The following is a 27376-nucleotide window of genomic DNA, read 5'->3' as shown; positions in this document are numbered from 1 at the left end:
AAAAATGAACTCTACATGGATCATAAACCTAACTGTAAGAGCTAAACCTAAAACACTTTTAGAAGAAAACAGAAGAGAAAATCTTCATGACCTGTGGTTAGGCCAAAAGAGTTTTTAGCTATCATGCCAAAATCACACTAAAAGGAAAAAAAATTGATAAATTGAACTTCAAAGTTAAAAATGTTTGCATTTCAAAAGATACCATTAAGAAAATTAAAAGACAAGCCACGAACCGAGAGAACATATTTGCAAATTAAATTTCTGATAAGGAACTGGTATCCAGAATATATAAAGAACACTTACAACTCAATAATAAAAAGACAACCCCAATTAAAAAATAGGTCAAAGATTTGAACTGGCATTTCAGCAAAGAAGACATGTGAATGGCTAATAAGAATATGAAAAGATGCTTAACATCATTACTTATTAGGGAAATGCAAGTCAAGGCTACACTGAGATACTTCATACCCAATATGATGGCTATTCTAAAAAAGACAGACAATAACAGGTACTGGTGAGGATGTGGAGAAATAGCAACACTCATACATTGTTGGTGGGAATGTAAAATGGTTACTTTGGAAAACAGTTTGGCAGTTTCTTAAAAAGTTAAAACATAAATTTACCATATGATCCAGGAATATCTAGGTATCTACCCAAAAGAAATGAAAACATATGTCCACACTATGATTTATATGTGAATATTAAAAGATTTTTCATAACGACCAAATAGTAGAAACAACCTAAGTATCCATCAGCTGATGAATAAAGTGATATATCCATAAAACGGACTACTACTTAGCAATGAAAAGAAACAAAGTACAGAAACAAGCTACAACATGGAGAAAGCTCAAAAATATGCTAAGTGAAAGAAGCTAGATACAAAAGACCACATATTGTATGGTTTTATTTTATACGAAATGTCCAGAAAAGGCAAATCTTCAGCGATAGTATCTCCGGGAATGGGAGTAGCAAAAGCATTGACTACAAGCAGGCAGGTGGATCTTTTTGTGGTAATTAAAATGTTCTGATGGTTGAACAATCTGGTAAATTTTACTAAAAATCATTGAATCATTTAGAATGAACAAATTTTGTGATATGTAGATTATATCTTAATACAGCTCTTTAAAAAAATAAATAAAGGCCTCAGGAGCCAACTTGGAGAGGCTCCCACTAGCCAAAGCTGGGAAATAAGCATCAATAAAAATAAGCGTAAACAATGTAAACATATCAAATACCTTTAAATTCATAAATTAATAATGATACTAAAAAATATTAAATTGGTCATTATTAAAGAATGCTGATGAACCAACTCATTATTATAAGAACTGGTAAATATATTAAAACTGGTCATAAAGTTACACTTACATTATTATGGCTATATTAACTCTTATTCACACCTGGGCCATATAGTTACTGGGATTGTTGTGTCTTCACTTTTTTCTCTAGACTTAAAAATTGTTTTGCTTTTCGTTTAGCTTTTTTTATGTATCTACTATCAATTCACCTCTAAACTCTGCAAATAAAATTAAATCTCTTAATACAATTACAAAAACAAAGCTATCAGGAATTCTATTCAGTTCAGCTTCACAGAAATAGTTCTTACAAAGCCCTCGTCTTCCTGCTCCAATCCGAACTATTGTTTCTGAAGCTTGCAGCAAACTTTCTTGACTCACCTCAGCCACGACTTCCTTGGCCCCTTCTCAGAATCAGCCCCACTTCTTTCCCCTTCCTTGGCTTACTTCCTCATTTTTTGAGGTACATTCTCACTTAGTTTTCTCAGGAAGATTAGGAGGTAAAACCTGAGACTATACGTGTCTTAAAAATACCTTTCCACCCTTATACTTGATTGGTTGTGTATAAACTCCAGGTTGGAAGTTATTTTCCCTCAGAAGTCATTGTCCTACCAGTTTTCAATGCTGCTGTTGAGAAGCCCAAAGCTATTCTGATTCTTGTATGGATTCTTTGTATGGAACTTGTTTTCTTTCTCTGGAAGCCTCTAGATTTTTCTCTATCCCAGGAGCGTACAATTGCTTTTAATGACGTGTATTGGTGCATGTCTATTCTAACTCACAAGTTAGGAACTTAACAGGCTCCTTCAGTCTGAAATTCAGGTCCTCCAGTTCTGGGAAAAATTTTAAACTATTTCATCGATCATTTCTTCTCTATTTTTTGTTATCTTTTTCTGGAATTCCTATTATTTGGATATTATACTTCCTAGACTGGTCCACTTAATTTTCTTATTTATTCTCTCCAACTTTTTAAAATCTCTTTTTGCTCTATTTTATGAGAGAGCTCAACTTCATAATGAATTTTATGCTTCTGCTCTCATAATTTTTAAATTTGAAGAGCTATTTTTGTTATTCTCTGAATATTCTTTTTTCTTGTTTGGCAGATAAAATGTCTGGTCTCTTTCTTTCTATTTGCTTTGGCCTCTTTGTTTCAAGTTTGAAGATTTCCACAAATGTATAGTGATTGCTGGCTACCAGTTCTTGAAAGAGTATTTCATATGCCTATTTCTAAAATGAGTTCAAAAAGCAAGAAAGTGTCATCTCCTCCCACACCTTTACTGATCTTCCTAGTAATTCCCTCTAGTATAGCATTTTTTACATTAGATTGGAATTACATATTGTGTCTGACTCACTAATGAAACTATAAAACTCCTCTGGGACAAAAAAAGGTGCCTTATTAACAACTACTACAATGCCTGGCACATAGTAGGAACTCAATAACTGTTAGGTAAACTAAACTATTATGATTAGATTTACTCATTTTCTCACAAGTAGAATCATTATAGACTCTTGAAAAGTTGAGTACAATTTCCATTTCCAACCTACATAGAAATTATTCTAACAATATGGGTGATATGGAGACATTAGTCGTAAAATTTAGACTGTACTTTATAGTACTATCTGATATCCCATTTAATGTCCAATATCAAATTTAAAAAAAAAAAAAAAAACAGACTCAAAAGTTAATGTATTCAATATACTTGACCACATACCTGAAAACTAACCATATCCCAAAATCCATCCAGATCTGTACAGGTAGTCTCCTTTTTACCTCGTTTATATTCACAATCATCCACCAGTCCTTCAAACTGTTTGAACCTTTCTTTCATGAGGAGTCTTGTTTGGCCAACTGCTGTGCGAATAAGATCTTTAACTGAAGGAAATAAGAGGTTTTTAAAAGTTAAATGGCAAAACAGGACCTTTATTGCAAGCCAATCAGCTGATAAAAAGACCTCACTCCAAATATCCTAGGGCTTACAGAATTGAATTCTTACCTTAAAGCAAAACCAAAAATATCTGCTACAAAATAGTGTCATACAAATACTGAGCATTAACTATCTACTTCAATTACTGCTAAAAATTATCAATATTCATTTTCATACACATTACTACATAGCAAACAGCATTCTACCTCTCCTTGTATTTTATAAGAATTCAATCTCAAAAAACTCATCGCACATCAGTATTTAAGAAGGGCTTCACTCTGACCGTACACAAATGATTCTTTCTAAAACAGTATCCTAAATAAGTAGGTTAAGAAACTTTTCAGAAAATCTGTTCATGTTGATTTACGTAATTTTCTTTCAGAAATTTTGTATAATTAAACAATACCAGATAGGGATGTCACTCATAAAGTCATATCAAGAAAATTTAATAATAGACAAATGTCTAACTCTCAGGAATGATAGTCAATATTCTAGTTATTACAACTTTTAAATTATTTATCATTTTAGCACAGAGATGTTAGCAAATATACGTTTAGATATGAAAATTTGTTGCTATTTTGAATAAAAATGGAAGTATAAAGTTGGATAACACTAGATTTTGATGTTTCAAATAAATGTAACCATATTAAAATAAACAAAGACATAAAAAAAAATGTTCTCTCACCATCATCTGGAATGTCCAATTCAAGCTTCCTGTCCCACTCAAGGCAGTATGAACTTAATTTCTCAGTTTCCGACTGGAGAATATTTCTAAAATTATGAAATACATTTTAGTTTTACAAACATTTCTCACACTAATATATGAGTATTAACATTATGATACTTACAGAATATTAATTTCCCAGAGTTGATACTTAATTATTTTATGAACTGTGATATACTAAAACTCATAAATACAGGCTGATACATGTCCATTCTTCAACTCCTAAAATTTATGTCGATTGTTAATGCCAAGAGCCCAGTTTTCAAGCTAATATTTCTAGTTGTTTTTAGTACTATTTTTCAGAGGGTGAACAGAAAGAATTAGACATTCTTTAGTTCTGTTATTAGTTCTCTATTACTGTCCACGGAACGAAGACCAATCCGCTGCCAAGATTAAGTTGAAGCTAAAAACTGTTCAGTCTCGAATTACAGTAATAGGATCTTACGGATTCTCTCTAAACATTAGTCTTTGCCTATCCAAAGGCAGTGGTTCTCAGATGAAGTCAGTTCTGCCCCCAGGGAGACATTTGGCAATATCTGGAGGCATTTTTGATTATCGCAAACTATAGGAGTGCTACTGGCCAGGGATGTTACGAAACATCCAACAACACACAGGACAGCTTCCAGAAATAAGAGTTACCCTGTCTAAAATGTCAGTAGTGTAAAAGTTGAGAAACCAGGCCTAAGGTAAATTTAATGTTTCTTTATTCAAAGCATCCTAGCAGGAGAAACTGAGGCTAGTTTTTTCCTTATAAAAAAAATTTAGCTGTTTGTATCTAGTGGCATAACAGAGAACAACTTAATTAAGAAGAAGTGAGACCTGGCTTGGATCTGATGTTATTTGAATAAATTGCTTTTTTTCTCAATGTCTCAGTTGAACAGCACAATGGACTAGCTAATCTCTAAAATCCCTTACAATTCTAAAACCTCATGTCCTAAAAACAAGTTGAAATAGCTTTTAAATATATAAAACGATATTCAGAATAGAGCAAATGAATATTAAAACTGTAGCAAGATAATATATCTCATTTATTTAATTGGCAAAGCTCAAAAAATTGTCAACATTGCATTGGAAAAGGTATGAGAATTTTCCAGTTATATCCACTTGAGAATAATGGTATGTAATCATCTCCTGTGTGATGTGGATTGTTGGTGCCTTTCTTTAATTGCAGCCCTCTTTTGTTTCCAAGGCATTCAAGTGAAATGGTTAGGGTTCCCCAAATAGGATATTAATCTTCACTCTTCACAGTTGGGAGAAATATAATCCTAGCTCATGATTTAGGGGGCTAAAGAGCCCCCTACCATCTCACACTATATCCTTCTTTTGTATAATAAATATTAACTTAGTTTCTTTGTGGGGTTAATACAGGTATGAGAAAATAGGAACTCCCATACCTTGCTAGAGGGAATGTAAACTGAGGTCTTTATAGATTTGCACCTGAGAGAACTCAAAAGCATCCAAGTTTGAGTGATAGTAATAAAGTGAACCCAATGTAAATAACCAGCAACAGTGATCTATTAAGTCAATTGAGGTATATCCATATAATTGGATACTATATAGCTATTAAAATACACACACAAAACAATAACATGAGAAAGCTCTTCAAGTACTTCAAGATGGAGTATCTCCTACATTTAAGAGAAATTGAAAACAGAATAGTATGTTATTGTTTACATAAAAAAAGAAAAAATATTTACATTTGTCTACATATGTATTATCAATCTCTGGACGTATTGAGAAATGGGTAACACTTGCCTCTGTGGAAGCTTCGAACTCTGTTGTGAGACAGAGTTGAGAAAGATTTCTTATACCTTTTTTACCTTTGAATTAGGAACCACGTGAATGTACTAACCTTGAAAATTAATATTTAAAAGATAAATGAAAATCACTCAAAGTCAGTTTCCCTGAAATGCATCTATTATATTAAGTTAAAATAGTTTAATTTTAGTTTTAAATGTCTAGACATTAATACAAAATTCTCACACCAGGGACAAATGGACCAACCTGAAATATGGCACATCATGCTGTGGCTGAGGTACCTGGTCTTCATGTATTTCAAGTGATGGGACTTCTTTTATTGGAAGGCCATTTGAATTTTTAGTAGTTTCATTTTTATTTAAGACATTGTCTACAGATTAAAGAAAATATTAATATATAAATTTCAAAGCAGCACCTCTTAAAGTGACATCCCCCACAAGACAAGTTGTTTTAAATCCTTCGATTTTCTTCAACGTTGAATTTAAAAATTTTATTTTTGAATCAGTTCCATTCGACACATCTCCTCTAAAGTGTCTCTTTGAATTTAAGTTTATTCCCCCTCTTCGCAGTCTGTATTCCTCATTCCAACTCTCTCTCTTCTCTCCTCTCCCTCTCTCTTCTTCCTTTCCTCCCTCCCTCCCCCAACTTCCCCCAGGCTTTCCCATCTCTTCTGACCCTTGTTTAGAGATCATATCCCTAAACAAGATGGTGAAGAGGGCTCTAAAACAAACCTCTAATAGATCGTAACCTAGAAAAGCAAGAAAAAATTTAATCGAAATACCATACCTTTATTCCAAACTGTTAGAGAATCCAGAGGACATCGCAATTTATTTGAATCTTGATGGACTGTCTTGGCAGAGTAAGTTTTAAATTTTTGTGCCAAAATTTCTTTTGGTGCTTCTTGAGTCTTATCACTAAAGATAACAGCAAAAATACAAAATTATGTTGCTTTTTAAAAACATGGGATAAAATTGAAATGTTTCTATCTTTTTGAAATGTGTCTATTCTATATGGAAAAATTTTAAACACCTATAAGTGGGAATGTCCATCTTTACTAACTGTAATGAGATCCAAAGATTTTGAAGATCTCTTAGTGGAACATAAGCACTTACTAGTCCTGGATGCTGCTCAGTAGTTTCTAGTAAATCTGCTGCCAGCTGGTCTTTGCAAAACAACCTTGTCCTTCCTTTTAAAAGATTCCAACTGATTTTTCCCCCACTTTGCAAGTTAATCATTTTTGTCTTTAGTTTTTCTGAAGTAATACTCAGCAAAAAAACACAAACAAAAACCCAAACCATGTCTGAACTATAGTATCATAGCAATTGTTCCTTTCTAAAAAATGTATTTCTAAGTATTATAATAAAGTCACATATTAAAGCAAAAAAAAAAAAAAATGCAAATTGCACCATGAAAATAGTAACAACATACAGGAAATTATCAAAACTGTCAAATATGGTCCCTCTCTGTGCCTTTTCTGTCTTTCTCACTGTCTTGGTCTCCACTGTCACTGTCTCTCACTATCCCTTTCACTCTCTGCCTCTGAGAGGAAACCACTTCACTTGTAGAGTGTTATGCCTTTTCTCATAAACTTTCCTTTTGACTCTAAAAACAAACAAACAAATAAAAACTGTCAAATACATTACTGTAGCCTTCTGAAAAATTTTTTTAGAAGACCAAACTTTCATGATTTATAAATCACATCATTTACTTACTAAATAATAACTTTAAGAAAGTATAGGCAAATCTAAGAAAGGCATTTGTTATCCATCTTAGCAAGAAATTCATTATTATTATTATTCTTACATTTCTGTTTTTAAAGGGGTCCAGGCGTAACTGGGTGTCAAGAAAGCATTGGCACTTCTGGGAGTCATAGGTGTAACTTGATAGGTCTTCAGACCATCTAGTGGCTGAAACATAAAATCTTTGGGTGCAAAGGAATTCTTTCCTTTCTTTTTTGCAGTATTTGTCTTAGGTAAGTTATCCATTTTTGATAAGACTCCATCTGGATCCACTCCATTTGTTGCACTGGTTTGTGAATCCAAATTATTTTCTTCACTATCGACTTGAAAAGAAATGACCTAGATGTGAGTAAACAAAATAGAGTGAGAATTTCTCTCCTGGGGATATATTTGACCAATTTTGACAGGCTTGAAAATGTAAAAGTTGAGATATATGTTCATTTACCTAATTTTATAGACAAAAACAAATACAATTAAATGTATACATGGAATCAGAAGACCAGCTACACTTAACCATTGCTATGATCCAGAAAGGGAGAGAATCAGCCCTTAATAAAAGAACTAAATAATAGGTTTTAGGTATTACAACAAATTAAAACATATGAAAATTAAGGTGGAATAATTTACTCACCTAACGAACATATCTTTTTATTTAAATTATGTTGGTAATTACAATGGTTTGAGAATCAGAAATCCAATGTTTACTGGATGACTATATTGTCAAGGACCAAATCCTTTATCATATGAACAAAAATATTTTTCGATGTGACACAATAAGATTAATCTTATAAAATGTGAAGCATATTTTACCTTTTTTAGTCAATTTAATCGTTACTTTTTACTGAGATAAATTGACATACAACATTATTTAGTTTCAGGTGTATGACATGATTCGATATTTGTGTATATTGCAAAATAATCACTGCTATAAGTCTAGTTAACATCCATCACCACTCACTGTTACAAACTTTCGCTTGTGATGAAAACTTTTAAGATCTACTCTCTTAGCTACTTTCAAATATACAATGCTGTATAATTAACCCTAGTCACCGTGCCATCTGTACATGATATCCCCAGGGCCTACTTATTTTATAACTGCAAGTTTGTACCTTTGACCACCTTGACCCATCCCACTCACCTATTTAGGCATAATTTTTAGAGGTCTTTATGTTTCTGATTTTTAACAAGACATGAACTGAAACCAGAGTATTTCAACCTGGACAAGGTTTAAGGGTAGCACTGTCCCTGAGGTCAGCGTGAGATTGAAAGTAAAACTAGTGATGATCCTTAAAGAGAAAATCAATCTCAAGGGAGGAGCTATGAGGTACAGCTGCTTGTCTGTGAAGAGTCAGCCTATAGTGCCTTCATGGAGGGTCTATGTTTGATTTTTGGTAAGGATCTAGTCAGATTTCTTACACTTTGGCATGACATTTTTTTTCCCCCTCTGTAATCTCCCCCCACTACTTCCACTATTGACCTACAGATGTTGCTATCTCCCCTTTAGAACTGGATCTCTGAAAGCAGGGCATCTCTTCCCACATGCTCGCGCCTGGTGCACTCAGAGGGCCTGGTGCACCTGGGGGGCCTGGCGCACCCGGGGTATGGTCTGTGGCTCCACCTGGGGTGCGAACTTAGGACCTTCTGCATGTAAGGCAGACGTGCTAACCACTACACTATGGAGCCACCCTCAACATTTTTTTTTTTGAAGATTATGAAATTGTAGCATGGATTATAAACCAAGGGATTGGGTCTTCAAAATGGTGGCTCTTTTTTGAAGACTCTACTAGGCCTTATGCTAGATGTTATCAGAATGTTAGGTTATTTAATTCTCAATACTAGTCTATGTAAGTATTACATGTTACAGATGGAAAAACAAACTCATAACTTGTCCAAGGTTATACAGCTAATTGGAAACAGATACACTATTCAAACTCAGGCTTAATTATATCCACAGTCAATGCATTCCATCCTACTCCATTAAAGCTAATTCTCATATGAAGGTTTCCTTCAGCTGTGTTTTGATTATATTTTTCTATCTCCTGTTAACCAAATTATGTTTTCTCTGCCTATAAATCTCTGAGGTAAGACACCTGAAAACAACAGTAAAACAACGCTTCTTTATGGTTCAAGAGGTTTTAACACACATGTAGGTTAACCTCTTGAAGCAGTTCTGCAACTTTATGAAAGTAGCAATGAGATTTTCAAAGTAGCTAAATTTAAACAGATATTTATATTCTACCTTGTCAAGTTTAGTTTCTATATTTTTGGCAGGTCTTCCTTGATTTGTTGTTTTTCTTTCTACTTCATTATCTAAAAATAAAAATAAAATAAGTCATCCATTTTGATTAGATAGAAAATGCTGCGCTTAAAGTACTAGGTAATTTGGGAAAGGAAAAAAAGGCGACATAGGAATGTGTATCTTAAAGAATTTTATGTTTAAAAGTCATATTATAAAACAGGATAAAAAAAGATGAAATTTCCTGCCAAGTATAGGCCACCTGTTTTCAAAACAAAATAAAGGTATTGAAGTAGTTTACCTTTTACCTCTGAATATCAAATACATGTTTATTAGAAGAATAAAAGAAAGCACAAAAACAATAAAAAAAATCATACATTACTCAGCAATAATTACTGTTGACACTTCAGAGTACATTTTTCCAGTTTTCCTATGTTCACATATTCACATACACACTTTGCAATTGTGATCATCCTGTTCAGCTTTTGACCTGTTTTTCTTTCCCCATTTAACATAATGTGAACTATGTGTTTTATCATAATATTGTTTTAAATGGTTACACTGTATTCCACCAAATGGATGGACTATAATTTATTTGTCCTATTAATTTTTCACTTTGAAGCACTGCTTATACCAATTCAGGTACTTCAGTGTTTGAGGACCCACTGTATGCTAACTGGATGTCAGGCCACAGAACCAGAATCCCCCATTTCCTCCTCTCCTACTCAAAAGAAGTACATGATGATTTGAAAAACTGAACACACAAAAACCTCAAGGACCAAAACATTCTAGTTCAGTCACTGATTAAGAAATAGTTCTTACCATTAGTAGCTCTTGTCACTGGCTTTCTTGTTGTAGTAGAAGAGACTGTTCTGGCAATTTGCTTTGCTGCTTGAGTAGCTGATCGAGTCATTCTCACCACCGTGGGCATTACAGGCTGTACAGCTGTGGGAAAAAATAATCAAATCAAATGCTTTTTGTTATTATTATTGTTGTGGCAATATCAGAGCTTATAATTGTTAATAGTCCTACCTTTCTTCTCTTTGTCCAACATCTTCTTTTCAGAAGTTTGTCTTTGACTAGATCGAGTTACTCGAACATCGCTCCCGTTATCGATCTATTTAAAAGATTAGGTGCTTTGTGATTTAATTGCATAATGAATCAAAACACATTTTTCAACTGTAAATTGACCCCTCATAGAGAATCTGACTATTGTAAAATGATCCAGCAAAAAATCCACTATCCCAAATAAAATGGGAAAAAGAAAAAAAGTTTTCCATTATATAAATTTTCCTGAAAGCTTATTTAGAAACCTAAAATTTAGAAAATGCTAATAACCTAAGCTATGAAAAAGAGCTTACTATAATCATCTGAGAGTCTTTAAACATGTTTTTACTTCGAGACCTTTGAATTCTATCCGGAAACTTCTTTTCCTGGATAGAAAGCTCTTTGTCATAGTACACTCTTCCACTTCCTTAAAGACTTCATTCAAAATGCCACCATCTAAGTGAGGCTCAATCAGAATTCTACTCTACATCCACTGCAGTACTTCCCAACTCCCTTCTCTTTTTTTTCATCTCCTCAATAACACTTATGACCATCTGACATACTACATACTTATTTTATTGCCTATCTCACATGAAAACAAGGAATGTTGTTTGTTTTGTTCACTACTATATCCTAGAGCCTAGAGGAGCATGGTAATGACTCAAAATTTATTGAATACATGAAACTAAGCTACTTCGCCTAACAAAGAAGCATACTACTTACCCCTTATCCACTTCACTTTAGTAATAACTAAATAACTTTACCCATAATGGTGTTTTGAAGACCCATACGTTTATAACACCCACCTGTGTTCTTTATATTCCTATCTGCATTTTATGGTGACAAGGAATGCATAATAGATGCCCGGTAAACAAACAAACAAACAAATGTGTTACTAAAGACAGAGTTTGGCATAGATCTCATTAAGGGATGTCTGGGCAAAAACTATTTTAAGTAAACAACAGTTCCTTAGCATTTAGCCAAAACTGCTCTATGTCATCATGCTAATAACAGTGATTTGGGTACTATTAACTCTAGTAAAAATAATCACTATATTTGAAGCTGATATTAGATTAAAAATGAACTTACTCAGAGAAAAGAAAGTACAATTAGTCATTTTAGAAACAATTATCTACTATCAACTATACCTTAGTCAGCTCCATTTGGTCTTTGGTCCTTGACCTTGTCATCCGTACAAAAGATGGAACAACCTTAAAACAGTTGAAAGAACATAAATTTTTTTAAATAAACTTGTAAGATTACTTCCATGTCTCATTACAAAGTAAAGTTCCCATTTTAAAGTTAAACTATCCATAATTATTTATGGTAAAAAAAAAAATACTTGTTAACTTAAATTACTATTTTTCCTCATCTGGCTTGATTTAAGTTATATTTAATAGCCTAAAAACGTACTTATATTTCTCAGTGAGAGAACGAATTTCCAACCACGTTTTCTAGGTATTAGGAATCCTCATTAATGTGATGAGGTGGCCCTATTTGGAAGGGGATAGATGAACAGACTAGAGTATTGGGATATTGTTTTTGTTTATGAAAAGATACTGTATAGCTTACTCTCCTAGCTTGGACAAATTGCCATCAAATCTCATGATTATGCACTTGTCCATTGTCAAGAACAAAGTGGAGAACCGATGACAAAATGTGGAAAAAATCTAGCATGAGAAAGACTGATCGAAAAGTGGTAAGGTTTTTATCAACTCTGTAAATTTCTTAAAAAGCATAATCAGTCTTCTCTTCAGATGAGAAGCCATTTTCTTCACCAAATCCCAGTGAAAAACTACATTGAAGAAATTAGGCTTTTCTCTAGAGTGTATGATGGAAGCAAAATTCAAAAGTGGCAATTATATAAACGGAATACAAAACAATTTCTGGTGAATTTATTACTTAGCACATTGATGTCTCTCCCACTATATATAATACTTTGTAAATTGTTATTTATATTTAGACCAATGACTAGTATCCTACATATTCTTGAAAAGCCAGATTAAATCTAACCCCTTCCAAGAGGTCTTCTTTGATGTTCCTCAAACATAAACAATCTCTCTCTCCTCTAACATATATAGAATATACTTATCTATACCTTTGCACCTTAAACTATGTTCCATTAATTTTGGTCTCTTCCACATTATCATAAGGTCATAACAGAGTAAATAAAGATCTGACAGATGAATCAATGAGATTCATGAAGCCAAGAAAACTAGGCAATTATCTTGGGCCTTTATGTTACTCGATTCTTATTTAATAACTCAGGAATGTATATAGTCAACAACTTTTAAACATATTATTTAAAATGAGAACTTTATACATATCCTTAAAATAGCAAATCATCAGTCACTACCTAACTTACAAAACCAGCCTCTTCTGTTCACACTTCATCCTTCTTGATTCACTAACCATTCTCTTCCTTTAGATCACCCCTCCTTTAGCTTCTATGCTCCATTTTATCTCTCCTGCCACTCTGACCAGCCCTTCTCAGCCAATCACTGACTTCCACTTACCTGAATGTGCTCTCTAGACCTTGTTCTTTTTTAATTTTATATAACCTTATTGGAGTGGTTTTGTTTAGTCCTACTAGTTAAACACCCAGCCATACTCCTAACATATTCTAAATTCACATTTTAGCACAGAGCTCCATCCTGATTTCCAAATTTTATTCCACTGTCTGTTATCTAAATGGCCCAAACAGGTTTAAAGGGCCGGGGCGGGGACAGGGGAAGGGGATGGCGGGGATCAGTATTAAAATGTACCTACTGAAGCATTATCCTTGCCCTCCTCATCTCTTTTAGCGGCAGCATAATTTATATGGTTGTTCAAACTATTATTAGAATCACCTTCTCTCTAACTCTTAAATTTCCTTTATTCCCCACTATCTACTTGGTCACCTATCAAATTTATCTCTAAAGGTGTCTTACATCTATGTCTGCCTTTCAAACTTACCGCCCAGTCCACTTACCCTGACTTACTCCTTCACATAGTCTTACAACTGTTCTTCCATAAATGCTTCCCTTTCCAGACTACCATCTTCAAAGCTAGGGTTATCTTTCTGCATTGTTAACTTGATAATGGTACAACCTCATTTAAAAGCCTCTCTTGACTCTCTGTATCCCACAGGATAAACACCAAATCCTTCAACATGGCATCCATTGTTCAGTCGGGCTCTACTCACCTTCCTAGTTTTATCCTATCTATATATAGCTACATTGAGAGACCTGATTTTCATTTTCTGAACTACTATTAATGTTATTCCCACCTCCCACCAATTAGTTAAATGAATAGAGGGACTAAGGGGAACAAGTTATTTTAGCCATTTAATCTCTTAAGGAATTCCTTCCCAGCCTTTTGGCTAAAATCAAGTGCACTTTCTTAAAGAAAACTCTGGTTAAAAGAAACTATTCCTCTATGTCAAGTTAAGATACTAAGTTTACCTTTTTTGGCTCAGCTTTCATAGCATTCTGGCTTGATAAAAGAAAACAAGGCATATCGGGTCTATAAAGACCCACTTTAAATACTCCTCGTTTAGCTTTCTCTCTCTGCTCTTTCAATTTTTGAAGTTGCTTTTCTTCTTTGTATTTCTGGAGCATTTGTTTCCGTTGATCACCTAGAAGAGTTTTCACTGACCCTAAGCAGAAAAAAAAAACCACACCAACTCAGTATATAAAACATTTCAGATAAAAAGTTATGCAAACATCTAAAAAATCATTTTATCTAACTTCAACTGCTACTAAGAGATGCTTTTAGAAACTTCTTGTTCATTCCTAAGCACACTAACCACAAGTTATTTCAATCTCCATTCTTTTAAAATTTCTATTCCTTTTGCCTTCACTTGTTCAAATATTTAACTGCTTACTACATACTAAACATGTATTATTACATTTTTAAATTAAATTCTATGAGAACCAGCCTCTAAGCTGATCTCCAGTGATTCTCACCCCCTGGTAGTCACGCCGTTGTGTTGTCCCCTTCCTCGCTGAATGGGACTGACCTGTGTAACCAAGAAAGTACTGTGGAAATGATGGAGTGTGACTTCCAAGACTAGGTCATTAAAGGCATTGCTCTCTTGGATCACTTGCTCTGAGAGAAGTCTTAAGGACACTGAGGCAGCCCTAGGGATGTGTCTACATGACAAAGAACTAAGGCCTTCTGCCCAAAGCCAGAAACAACCTGCCAGTCACGTGAGCTATCTTAGAAGCCAATCCTCCAGGCTCACTCAAGCCCTCGGATGCATTCCTGGATGACATCTTGACTACAACCTCTAGAACCACCTGGCTGAGCCACACCTAAATTCCTGACCCACAAAAATTGTGTGAAATAATAGATGGTTGTTTTTGTTGTTTTAAGCCACTAAGTTTGGGGGTAACCTATGACTCTCATCATATGTTTCTACCTACATATTCTCATGTTTATGTAAACTAGTTTGAAAAATTTGAGTGGCTACTATGTGCCAGACAATCTTACGCAGTAAGAATAAGTAAGAGAATTTCTGCCCTTGAAGGGCTCCCAGTATTGAGGGGAGATGAACACAATTCAGTTTGGTTTAGCAGGGAATAAAAAAGTAGGAGAACGCGCACACCAAAGAATCAGTACAAATCTGGGGAGATCAGGAAAAATTTTTCAGAAGAGAGAAGACCTGAGAAGGGTATATGTTTGCCCACTAGGTAAGGGTTAAAAATGATCCAAATATATAGCTGTACAACTCAGTAAATTTACTAAAAAACCCCATATACTTAAAGGGATGCATTTTATGGTATGTGAACTATAGCTTGATAAAGTTGTTTAAAAAAAGATAATCCAGGCAGAGAACAGAATACAGAAAAGCTCAGAAGACAAAGTAGTCAATCATCAATAATACCCCTATGTCCCCAACTTCTCTGATTGTTCCCTTCATCTCCTGATGTAACTGAAACCTGGCTCTCCCCTGAAGACACTGTTTACCTAGTTTTCCTCTCAAGTAGTTGACTATTTGACTATCTATTTTCTTCCACACTGGTAATATCACTGAGCCTAAAGGAGGGGTGGCGTCCTTATCACTGCTTCCCAACATTTCTTCCTCTTCACTGAAAGATCCCAGTTTTACATTTCATGTCATCAGATCATACTATCAAGCATCCCAATTTGTCGTCTATAGACCCTCCAGGTTTCTCCCTTGTTCCCTGAAGGCTATAGCTCCTAGGTCATTGTCACTGTCTCCAACACTATTCTTGTACCAATCTTGATGACCCCTCCAATCCCCTGGCCCCTCAATTCTCAGGCTTTCTTTCCTCTAAGGATCTTGCTTCTACTATACCTCAGCTACCCATTTCCATGGTCACAACCATACCAGTATTTCAACCTTTTCATATTGTGGCATACATAAAAAATAACATTTACAAGGCACACTGGAGTAAACAGAAGCTGTTTGTGAACAAATGAAACCAGCCAAAAAGAGAGCTCTAATCAACCCAGGCCCTGTCAGAAACTTCAAGGGCTGAAAGGACCAATATCTTGTCATACCTGTATTCATCTGAGACAGCTAGGCACTTGAGACCTCATTATATCAATGAATTACTGTACTTCCTCCATAAGCCCAATTTCAAGCAATTCGCTGATTACCATCTTTCCGACGACCCTTTGGTACTGCCAAATAGACCTACACTCTATTGATCTGCACATCTTTTTACTGTCTCTTACCTTCCTTGTGTTCTCAAGTTTCTTCTTATCCAATTTAGATTGCATGATTCATCATCATAATCACTTTTTTTAAGTCCCTCACTGTCCTGTACCTTGGCAAAATTCCATCTCTGATTAGATGCCACTTTCTGCTTACCTCCCACCTACAATGCATAACTGACTGGGGTTGGAAAAATATACTGAAGCATGCTACCTCATCTCTTTCTATTTATGACTATAAACCTCAGTTGGACCCTATATTTCTCATTTTTTCATTAAGCTCTCATTCTCCTGAATTACTATTTCTTTCATACATTATCCTCTCCTCAAGCCTTAAACAGATCCTCTCCCATCTACGTTCGAAGTTCCCATCCTGGCATCTGAGCCCACACACTTTACCTTCCCTTCTAGATGAGCCCCCACCTAAGGCCAAGCCCTCCACCTAGCTCTAGATGCTATTCTTTCTCACCTACTCAAGGACATTCTTCTAGCAGTTTAACTATTTGATTAAACTAGTGATTATTTTATTATCACTCATCTATTTTTCTCTCTATACTGGGTTTTTGCCATCGTGAAATTACAAACACGCAGTAATGCCTCCCAACCCACATCCTCATCGAGCTACTTGCCTCATTGGTCTATTTGAGTTTAAGGCAAAATTCTTCAAGAGAGTTATCTCTATCCCTATTCATAATTCTTTTACTTCCATCCTTCCTCACTTTTTTTTTCAGAATTATGAAAAATTTCAAATATACACACAAGTAGGATATAATGAACCCCATATACCTATCACCCAGATTATATAATTATGAACATTTTGCTGTACTTGCTTTTGTCTGAAGTATTTGAAAACAAATTCTACTCACAAAACTTCATCCATAAGTATTTCAGAATGCACCTTTAAAAATAAAGACATTTTCTTTCATAACCACAATACCATTATTATACCTAACAAAAGCAGTAATTCCATGTTATCACCCATTACAAGGCACTAGGTTTAGATTTCCTGTTTCAAATAGGTTTTTGTGGTGTTTTTTTTAACCGTTTGTTTGTTCAAATCAAGAACCAAGCAAGCTCTGCATATTGTATTTGGATATCTTTTAAGTCTCTTCATCTAAAACAAATCTTCCTCCTCATCCTTCTTTTCATGTCATTATCTTGTCAACAAAAGCTAGTCAGTTGTCCTACACAATGTCCTGCACTCGACATTTATCTATTTGCTTTTCTCCTGTTTTTGGCTCATTCCTCCAGCCCTCATGTTTTCTATAAACTGGAAGTTATATCTAAGAGTTTGATTAGACTCATGTTCAACTTCAGGGGCAAGCATGTATCCTAGGTGGTGCTGCCATTCTTGAACTCATGCTAATCTGGCTTTCATTCCCTGAACTTCACCCCACCAAATCCACTTATCAAGATCACCAGTGACCTCCACAGTGAAGTTCAAATTCTCATTTCTAATATTACCTGACCTAACAAGAAGCACTGACATAATTAATCTGGACTTCATCTTTGATATGCTTGCTTCACTTGGTTTCTAAGATACCATTTTCTGGTTAAACTCTTTATCTGCATTGCTCCTCCGTTCTTTGCTAGTTTCCCCTCATGCCCTCACCCTCTAAATATTGGAATGCTCACACGTCTTCTCTCCTTTTTCCACACCAAATCTCTAGATAATCACATCCAGTTTTATAGCTACAAAACAGTGTAAAAGTTGACAACTCCTGAATTCATATCTCCAGTTCAGACTTCTCCCTTGAATTCATCTTGTATGTCTAACTATCTTTTCATCATCTCTTCTTACATAGGCATCTCAAATTTAACATTGAGATGTTAATCGAACTTTTAGTCTTACTCCCCAACCCCCAGTCTTTTACAATTTAGTAAATGGCCACTCCATATTTTTAGTTGCTCAGGCCAAAAACCTTGGAATCATCCTGACTCCTCTTTCTTCATCAACCCTAAATCCACTCCATTAGGAAATCCCATTAGGTCAGACTTCAAAATATATCCAGAATGCAACCGCCTATTTTTTGTTGCTACCACTCCGATCAATCATCAGCCACCAACTAAATTATTGCAGTAGTCCCCTAACTGGTCTGCCCGAGGCCATGTTTGTCATCCTACAATCTATTCTCAACAGAACAACCAAAGTGACATTTTGAAAATATAAATCAAATTACATAAACTTCCTGTAATACATTAATGGTTTCTCATTTTACTCAGAGTAATAGCCAATGTCTTTATAATGATGGCCCTTCGGGCTCTACAGGAGCTAGCCCCACTTGCTCCTTCTTCTATAGCCATGTTCGCCTACTTGCTTTCTCTGGAACATACCAGGCCCACTCCCACCTCTAGACCTTTGCAAATAAACAAAGCCTGTTTTAATAGCATATTGACAGGGACAGACTTTCAGTTGAGAGATCTGGGTCAAGGAACAGAGAGGGCAAGAGTAGAGGCAAGGAGCCGACTTGGGAAACAGTAACATCAGCTCTTCTCAGACAAAAAATGTCGAGCTCTTCTTTAAAGATCATCCTATATCATTTTATGGCTCAGTTTTATTTCCTCCCAACTCCTATTTACAATTAACCATTTCCTTTGACCTTTAAACATGCACTGATCACCTCATCTCAGAAAAAAATAATAATAATAACCCTACAACACTTTTGTCCAATTCTTTTCTCTCTTTCCTTTAGAATCACAGTTCTATCCTCTGAGTTTCTTTATTATCAAATAATAAATCTGAAAGAAATATTTTAGTCCAACCCCCTCTTTTATAGAATCAATTAAGCTCAATTACGTTGACTGTCTTGTACACACCATATATTACACTAGTCCTGGAAAATGATAAAATTGAAGCAGTGAACATTTAAACAACTTTACATCTCATTTTTTTCTATAAAACATCTAAGACTTTACCTCTTTCTGCCATTTCTTCATCATTTATCCTTGCTTTATTTCACTGCAATCTAGCTCCTAGTGCCTTCTTTATAAGCACAACTAAATAGGAGTCTAGTGACTCCTAGTTAAATGCAAAAGTCACTTTCCAGTTCTCTTCTTTCTCCTCTATAGCATCCCTTGCCTTCTAAGACACTCTATTTTTATTATTGTAATCTTTTGCTGAGATCGTTTTTCTTCTTCAGTTGTTTTTTTTTATTCCCAACAACCCCAAACCCTTTTAGGAAAACTGCAAGGAAAAATTCTTTACCTTTCTCTCTAAGAAATGTTTCTACTAGCAAAGTATCCCTATTTCATAGATTCTTCGATCAGTTCTATTTTTATGTCCCTTATCAGTTTATCTTGTCAACACTTATCTTACCTAAGCTCCAGAAGAATTTTAGAATTCCTATAAGACAATGTACAAAATAAAGTGTTCTAATATTCCACAGATGAATGGCTCTAGCCTAGCTAAAATAGTTTTAGCCTTTACCTTAAAAAGACAGTAGAAAACATCAAGTTACTCAAATGGTATTATAAATTTCCACTCTTCTGGTCAGGGTTTTTTTAACCTCAGTTATTAAACCAACTTTTGTTTACTCTTTAAAGCACAATTACAATAAATATTTCCTTACTTGGCTTGACATTGCCCTTTTCTGGAACAAGCTCTTGAGACGTCTCGTCTAATTCAAGAAGAAGTCTACCTTCCAAGGTTGGAATGTTGACGTCTTTCAAACCAAAGTGTCTATTTCGTTCATATTCTTTATGTCTGTTTTCTTTCTGAGACAGTGATTTCCTATGAGCAATTTTAGTTCTAATCATGTCAGTGCTTAAATCCTTTCTGTGTCGACTGGCAAAATGTGATGAAGACATCCTGTCAGGGAAAAGAGAGACAGACCAACGTAAATGAATTTTCATTTCATTACTCAAACAATTAAGATTCCAGTTCGCCTACAGATCCAACCTCAGAACCTTCTGAAATAAAAATACTGAAATACAAAATGGAATAAATATGTAACACTAAGGAGTGGGAAGGAGGTTATAAAAAAAAAATAAGACATTGCAACCTATTTTGAAACTCTAAATAGGCCCTTGCTTGACAGATGAAGTGAAGCAAGGAAGCAATAATCCATAATATAAACAAAAGGCTCTAGGGTTACTACAGAGAACATTACAAAATAATGTGAAGTAAAGGTGAAAATAGGGAAAATAAGTAGAAGATAGTATACAGAGTAGTTTCTTAACATTCTCCTGGTGAAGAATGCAGTGGCCAGACATTTTTTCTCCAGCCAAAAATCAAAACAAACAAAAACCACACAAGATGCCTATTATTAGACAAGGAGGAATGATAAATAGGCAGTTGGATATACAAGATTAAGAAAAAGAAGAGTTTTCAGAAGAATTACCATAGTGATATAGAAGGATAATCATAATTGTTTGCCCTTGTGAGGGTGGAATAAAATTATTTTTGGCCATGTAAGAAACCATATAGTTTACTTGATATATACCTTTTTCATAGAAAGATCCTTGAGAATGTATTAAAGCAACACAAGGGAGAAGGACAAGAAAGGATGTCATGGATTTCAAGAAACCATGGATCCAACTGACAAAAAGAATAAAGTAGAAAGTCTAATTTCTCTTTACCTATGTTTTCTATACCTATGCAGCTGTTACAGAGAACCACCAAGCCAAGCTAGAGAAAAAGGACTGGTTTTCCAGAGAGAATTATTTCTTGCCAGTTTAAAAGAAACAAAACAAAAAAAGAAGAAAAAAAGAAAAGGGGGAGGGTCTGCATTAGGAAATTTAAAAAATTATAAGCACACTACTCTTCAACAAGAATAACTAAGAAAGTCCAGTAGAAAACTCCAAATAAAAGAAAAATGTGCAAAAGAAATGAAACAATTAAAATGTTACATGATTTTAAGCAATCGATAGAGTATAAAAAATGAGAATTCCTCTGACCTGAATGCTAGTAACATTTTCTTTTAAGAGCCCAGGGGAAGTGACGAAGGACTATGCCTTTCATCAAGAACTCTCCTCTATTTGATTTGCCACCTCCCACATGTATTAATTTGCTAAATATTAAAGAAAAAGTAAAATTTATGTATTACTTTAAAGTGTAACATAGCACTATACACAGCAGAAAGACAGAAAGAGACCTAATACTAAAGACATATTTAATTATCACCTAAACCCCAAAATGCAGTTAAGTATTATCACTGCTATACAAATGAGGTAAATTTAACCGCCCACGTTGGCACAACTAAAAGGTGGTGCAGCTGGGACCCCAAACCAGGCAGCCTGGCTCTTCACTTAATCTAAATTCCCTTTTTTGGCTGACCGGAGTTCCTTCCGGCTTGAAAGTCTAGAATGCCTTAGTCTTGCTTGCCTAGAGGTTCTCAACCCGGGCGTTTTTAGTTGTCACAGGATCTGGGAGGAGCTACTGAAATTTAACCTCTGGGCCAAAGATGCTAAGTACTGACCCGCTCCAAAGGCCAGTTACGCCCCAGTGGTGAAACGCTGATTGCTACATAGATCAGGCAACAAATATTTAACCTTCTTGGGGACTGTGTCATCAGCTTCGGGAAGGGCAGTTAACTCGGTCCTAGAGGAGCCTCCCCCACAAAGCGGCATCCAGCTCGCAGCTGTCGGTCCTCAAGATCCTTCTAGAAGGAAGCGGGCCAGCACCCTCCCTCCAGCTCTCCAGCACCCACCTACCTGAGGTAGCTTTTAGCGTGAAACCGCAACCAAACCAAAAATAAAGGAACTCTCCCGGTCTGGAAGACCACAGCTATCTCCGAAGCAGGAACACCAACAAACTGAGCCTTTGCAAGATTCAAACTTCCCGCACTGAGCCTCTGATTGGAGGGATTTTAACAAACACTTCCGGGAAATGTGCCCGCCTCTTCCCTATGACGAGGCTGAAGATTGGTTTGCGCCTTGCGACATTTGAATTGATTGAAAGGTAAATGGACGGTTCAGATGGGTGTGAGCGGAATCAGTGGGCGGGTCAGCGACGTGAGTTTGATGTAGGGCGGAACAGTGGGGACTCTCGGGGCTCGGCGAGAGGCGGAGCGACTGCCTGGTGGGTCGCTGTGTGCGTGAATCCGTCTCCCGGCTCCCAGCGTCCCGTGGGTATCCGAGGAAGGACGAAGGCACTCAGACGGAGAAGGAACTCAAAGAGTGCAGGGCTTTTTAATGTCCTTATTTTGTTACACAAATCCAGCAGAGCTTATTGGAATGTTTTCTTCATTTAATGTTTTTAAAAAAGGGCTTCTCACACCGAATTTCTTTTTAGATCGTTTAGGGTTACTTTTCAACGCCGCCAGTCATTTTTTTTCCTAGCCCATTTTTTTAATTGAGGTAAAATTTAAATACAACGAAAAGCATAGTTTTTTAATGTACGATTTGATGAGTTTTGCCGAATGTAACTACCACCTAATCAGGATATAGAGTATTTCTGACACTCAAGAGTTTCCTTAAGCCTCTTTGCAATTTCCCACCCTTTAGGCAATCATTCCTTTGATTTCTATCACCTTCAAGATAAAGGTGGTTAGTACTCTTTTTAAAAAATTAATTGATTAATTTTTTTTAATCGAAGAAATGATTTTAATTTTTTTGGTGAATGTAACTACCACCTAATCAGGATATAGAGTATTTCTGACACTCAAGAGTTTCCTTAAGCCTCTTTGCAATTTCCCACCCTTTAGGCAATCATTCCTTTGATTTCTATCACCTTCAAGATAAAGGTGGTTAGTACTCTTTTTAAAAAATTAATTGATTAATTTTTTTTAATTGAAGAAATGATTTTAATTTTTTTGTTAAGTACTCTGTAGTGTCTGTTTTCTCTCTCTCAGCTTATTGTTTTCAAGGCCCGTCCCTATTGTTGCCTGAATCAGTGCTTATTTTTATTGCTAAAAAGTATTCCATTGAATACTTTCTTTATCCATTCACCTGTTGATGGACGTTTGGATATTCCAATTTTTATCGTGTTATCAATAAAGTTGCTATAGACATTCTCATACAAGTCTTTTTGCGGGCATGTTTTATTTCTCTTGGGTAAATTTAGGTGTGGAATTTCTGGATCATTTCTGGGTGTGCTTAGTAAGAAGTTGCCAAGCAGTTTTTCATAGTGGTTGTACCATTTTTCACTCCCATTAGCTACCTGCAGGAGTTAGGGTGTTTCACATGCTTGCCAACATTTAGAGTTATCACTCTCATTTTAACTCCTCTAGTAGGTGTGAAATGGTATCTGGTTTTAATATCGTACTTCCCCAATCACCGATGACAGCATCTTTTCATGTGCTCATTAGCTATTTTTATATCTTGTTTTATGAAATGTCCATTCAAGTCTTTTGCCTATGTTTTTTAAATTGGAGACAATCTTTTTAAATTTGGTTGTCTTTTTAACATTCATTTGTAAGGGTTCTACCTTTTCTGGGCACAAGTCCTTTGCCAGGTTTATGTATTTTGAATATATTCTCCCAGTCTGTGGGTTCATAATAAGCTTTTAATTTTAGGATAGTTTTAGATTCATGGAAAAATTGCAAAGATAGTAGAGTTTCCATATGCTCCACATCCATTTTCCCCTTTTATATTGGCATGGTACATTTGTTACAAATAATGAAATTATATTGATATTATTAATTAAAGTCCATACTTTATTTAGAGTTCCTTAGTTTTTACCCACTAATGTTTTTCTGTTCCCAAATACTACATTACATTTAGTCATTATGTTGTCTTAGGCCCCTGTGACAGTTTGTCAGACCTTTCCTTGTTTTTGGTAACCTTGACAGTTTAGAGGGGTACTGGTTAAGTATTTTGTAGAATGTTGTTTTGTTTTTGTCTAATGTTTTTCCCATGATTAGACTGGAGTTACGGGTTTTGGAGAGGAAGACCTTAAAGGTGAAGTGCCATTCCCATCATATCACATCAAGAATATATAATATCAATATTATTTATCACTGTTAATTTCTAGCCTTGATCACTTGTTTGAGGTAATGTTTGTCATTTCTTCCACTGTATAATTACTATTTTCCCTCCTTACTGTAAACTGTCCTCTTTGGGAGGAAGTAACTATGGTCGGCCCACACTTAAAGAGTGGGGAATTGTGTTCCATATAATTGAGGACAAACTCTGAACAAAAACCATTTGGAATTATTCTGCATGGGAGACTTGTCTTTTCCCATTTGTCCCATTATTAATTTAGTCAGTCACATCAGGACTGTTGAGTTATACTCTAATACTACTTTATCTTGTTACCATTGGTAGCTCTTTTAGTTTGTTCCTCTGTCACTTTTAAATATCCCCATCATTGTGGGGGTTTTGTTTATTTGTTTTTGTTTATTTGTTTTAGCACATAGTTCCTTATTTTCTGGCCCGACAAGATAACTCCAGGCCTATCTTGTATTTTCCCTGCCCTACTGCTAAAACCAATCATTTTTCTAAGAAGTCCTGGTTCCTTTCATTGGAGAATGTTATGAGAAACAAGATCTCGGCACTAGGTGTGCTCCTTGCTACTGAGGAGTCTCACAGTTGACAGAGTGAAGAAATATACCTGTCTTTACTAACATATGTATATACATACCTATAAATATTTCTATAGTAACCATCTATATTAGGCTAATCGTAAATTTATGCTCATATACCCAACCGTAATCCATTACCACATGGATTATTCTAGCCTCCTCCCCTTGCTTATCTGTAACCTCCCACTCCAGCAGTGGAAAACCTGACTCTTAGTTGCCTTTTCATTTCCCTCATAGCTTCAATGGTGAATAGAGGATTTTCAGTTTGATAAAGTCTAATTTATCATTCTTTAAAATTTTATCTTTAGTGCCTTATTTCCTTTCTAACAAATATTTGCCTACCACAGGTCATGAAGTTACTCTGTTATGTTTTCTTCCAGAAACTTTGTAGTCTTAGCACTTACGTTTAGGTCTGTAATCCACTTTTAATTAATTTGTGTGTGGTATCTCCACTCTTGTTTGGTTGTTTATTTGTTTGTTTGTTTGTTTTTAACTTATTGTTTAGCGTCACATACACTTAAAACCTGCATAAATGGCTGTTTGTGCATAGTTACCTCTGCAAACCCTCAGGTGATTTTCATAGTTAAAACTGCAGTACCTTAGATGCTCCGGCACGTCTTGTATTTTCCCTGCCCCATAAAGAAATACAAAACAAAGTGCATAACATATGGGAAGGATATAGCTTTGAATGTTCAATTCATTTAGCAATAAGAATGAGATTGGCAGTCTTGGTGAGAACAATTTCAGCGGAGTGATGGTTTCTGCCACCATCAACAGAAACCATACTGCAATGAATTAAAGCATCATGGGAATTGTTGAAACAAGCAGGGAGAGTGCAAGTGAGGAATCAGAATTTTTAGTGATGAAAACGACTTTGCAGATTAATGACTTGTATAAGAGCCCACAGCTAATTAAATAGCAGAGCCAGGACTCAAACCTAGGTTTTTTCATCCTCCTGGTTGGACACAAGACTTGTTTCAAGGTTTATTTGAGAATGAGAGAGTAGCATAGCCTTTGGAGTCAAATTGATGTGATTTAAAATTGCCACTTTACATTGGGCAAGTTTTCTGCACTTTCAATCTCTATTTCCTTATCTACTTCTTACGAGTGTTGGGAGGATTAAATGAAATAATTAATTCCAGTTCTGCTTCCTACCAAGATGCTGACAAAGTAAAATCACTGGCTCCCTCCTAGTAGATCAACTTCAGAGACGCTACAGAGGGAAAAAAACGCCAAGTTATTGTTAATGTTCAGGAATGTAAGCAGTCTTCCGTTGGCTTTGCCCTGCGGTTGTTAGATGATTAACCTCTTTTGTCTCTTCCCAACTCTATGGCCCATTATAATTTAATTTAGGGCATCTTCAATTTTTTTTTTTCTTGTCAATTTTACTGTGGCTATTAGTAAAATTTCAATTTCATGTGTGGCTCACATTACATTTCCATTAGAAAATGCTGTTATAGTTTATGAGAAACTTTGCTATTTGAAATATCAGTGAGAGGGGACCATCTCACTCCTCCCGGAGAGATCTGAGCACAGGGAAGCAGCCTCAGTTTCCAGCCTACAGCTTCAAGATAAGAGGTATGCAGTTCCAAAAATAATTTTCCTACCATCTTCCTAAATTCTTCTGGAAGAGGTATGCAGTTCCAAAAATAATTTTCCTACCACCTTCCTAAATTCTTCTGGCTGGGCTAATAATTGAATTAACATGAGACAGATTAACTGGAGAAAAATGTCTAAAATTTATTATGGACACACATGAGAGGGTGCCATAAGAATATAAGACTGGAGGAGGCATTGGGCCATTGAAGTTTATATTATAAACATTTGGAACTAAGGAGAAAGGGAAGCGGGGGTCTGGGATTGCCAAGGGAAAGTAGGCAATTCACAGGTAGAAAGAGCAAATGTGATTAATAAATTCTTGCTGGGTCATCCAGAAATAACGGGACATAGAAGGATGTCTATTGCTAGATTTTTCCGTTTGTTGCATTTAGTTTATATTATGATGCTAAGGGGATGCTCCCTACCTTTAAGCAGATTTATCTATCTGAATTTCTTTAGGCAGGTAGGAGGGAGGATCGAAGATTCTTTCTGAATCTTTAGTTTTTTAATAACCAACTGAAAATCTATAACCTAAAGGCCGCTTTTGAGGTAAGAAAACATTGGTCCCCCTCAGACGTTTTAAACTATAGTTTCCAAGGAAACAGTTAATCAGATTAGAATATTTCTAACAAAACCTAACAGTTTCCAACGGGAGGAGGCCAAGGCCATGAAAACAAACAATGTTTCTTCTCAGCCTATGTAGTCTCTTTCCTTTAGAGTGATTACTTTTTTTTTTTTTTTAACCAGTTACATCCCCAGTTCTGCTTTGCTCCTGTTGCCTACAAAATAAATATTACAGAGAAACCTCAATTGCTAAACTCTCTGTTTCATGACAGCACCAATCCAGAGCTCATCCCACTCCTCCTGGTCCCTTCTCAGAATCACTTAGCATGGGTCCCTCTGAGATAAGCCTCTCCAAAGTCTATGCTCAGA

At 35.5% G+C, this 27376-nt stretch overlaps 1 protein-coding gene across 2 annotated transcripts in view; it reads right to left on the bottom strand.

Moving 5' to 3' along the window:
* The window catches only part of DLGAP5 (DLG associated protein 5), a 37123-nt gene extending 14931 nt beyond the window's left edge, over window positions 1-22192 (bottom strand). For both annotated transcript variants that reach the window (XM_006920160.3, XM_025038747.1), the window contains exons 1-12: window positions 22035-22192; window positions 19952-20190; window positions 14162-14355; window positions 11867-11929; window positions 10704-10788; window positions 10494-10616; window positions 9675-9745; window positions 7500-7774; window positions 6483-6610; window positions 5943-6066; window positions 3900-3985; window positions 3002-3162 (exon numbers count right to left, since the gene is read on the bottom strand). In XM_006920160.3, coding sequence (XP_006920222.1) covers window positions 3002-3162; window positions 3900-3985; window positions 5943-6066; window positions 6483-6610; window positions 7500-7774; window positions 9675-9745; window positions 10494-10616; window positions 10704-10788; window positions 11867-11929; window positions 14162-14355; window positions 19952-20189 — 1548 coding nt within the window. In that variant the 5' untranslated portion in view covers window position 20190; window positions 22035-22192. The remainder of the gene's footprint in view (window positions 1-3001; window positions 3163-3899; window positions 3986-5942; window positions 6067-6482; window positions 6611-7499; window positions 7775-9674; window positions 9746-10493; window positions 10617-10703; window positions 10789-11866; window positions 11930-14161; window positions 14356-19951; window positions 20191-22034) is intronic.
* Between the last annotated feature and the right edge of the window lie 5184 nt (window positions 22193-27376).

Source organism: Pteropus alecto, unplaced genomic scaffold (genome assembly GCF_000325575.1).
Source record: "Pteropus alecto unplaced genomic scaffold, ASM32557v1 scaffold86, whole genome shotgun sequence".
NCBI lineage: Eukaryota > Metazoa > Chordata > Mammalia > Chiroptera > Pteropodidae > Pteropus > Pteropus alecto.
The sequence above is the reverse complement of the archived record's forward strand: the minus strand, read 5'-3'. Positions and strand labels throughout refer to the sequence as shown.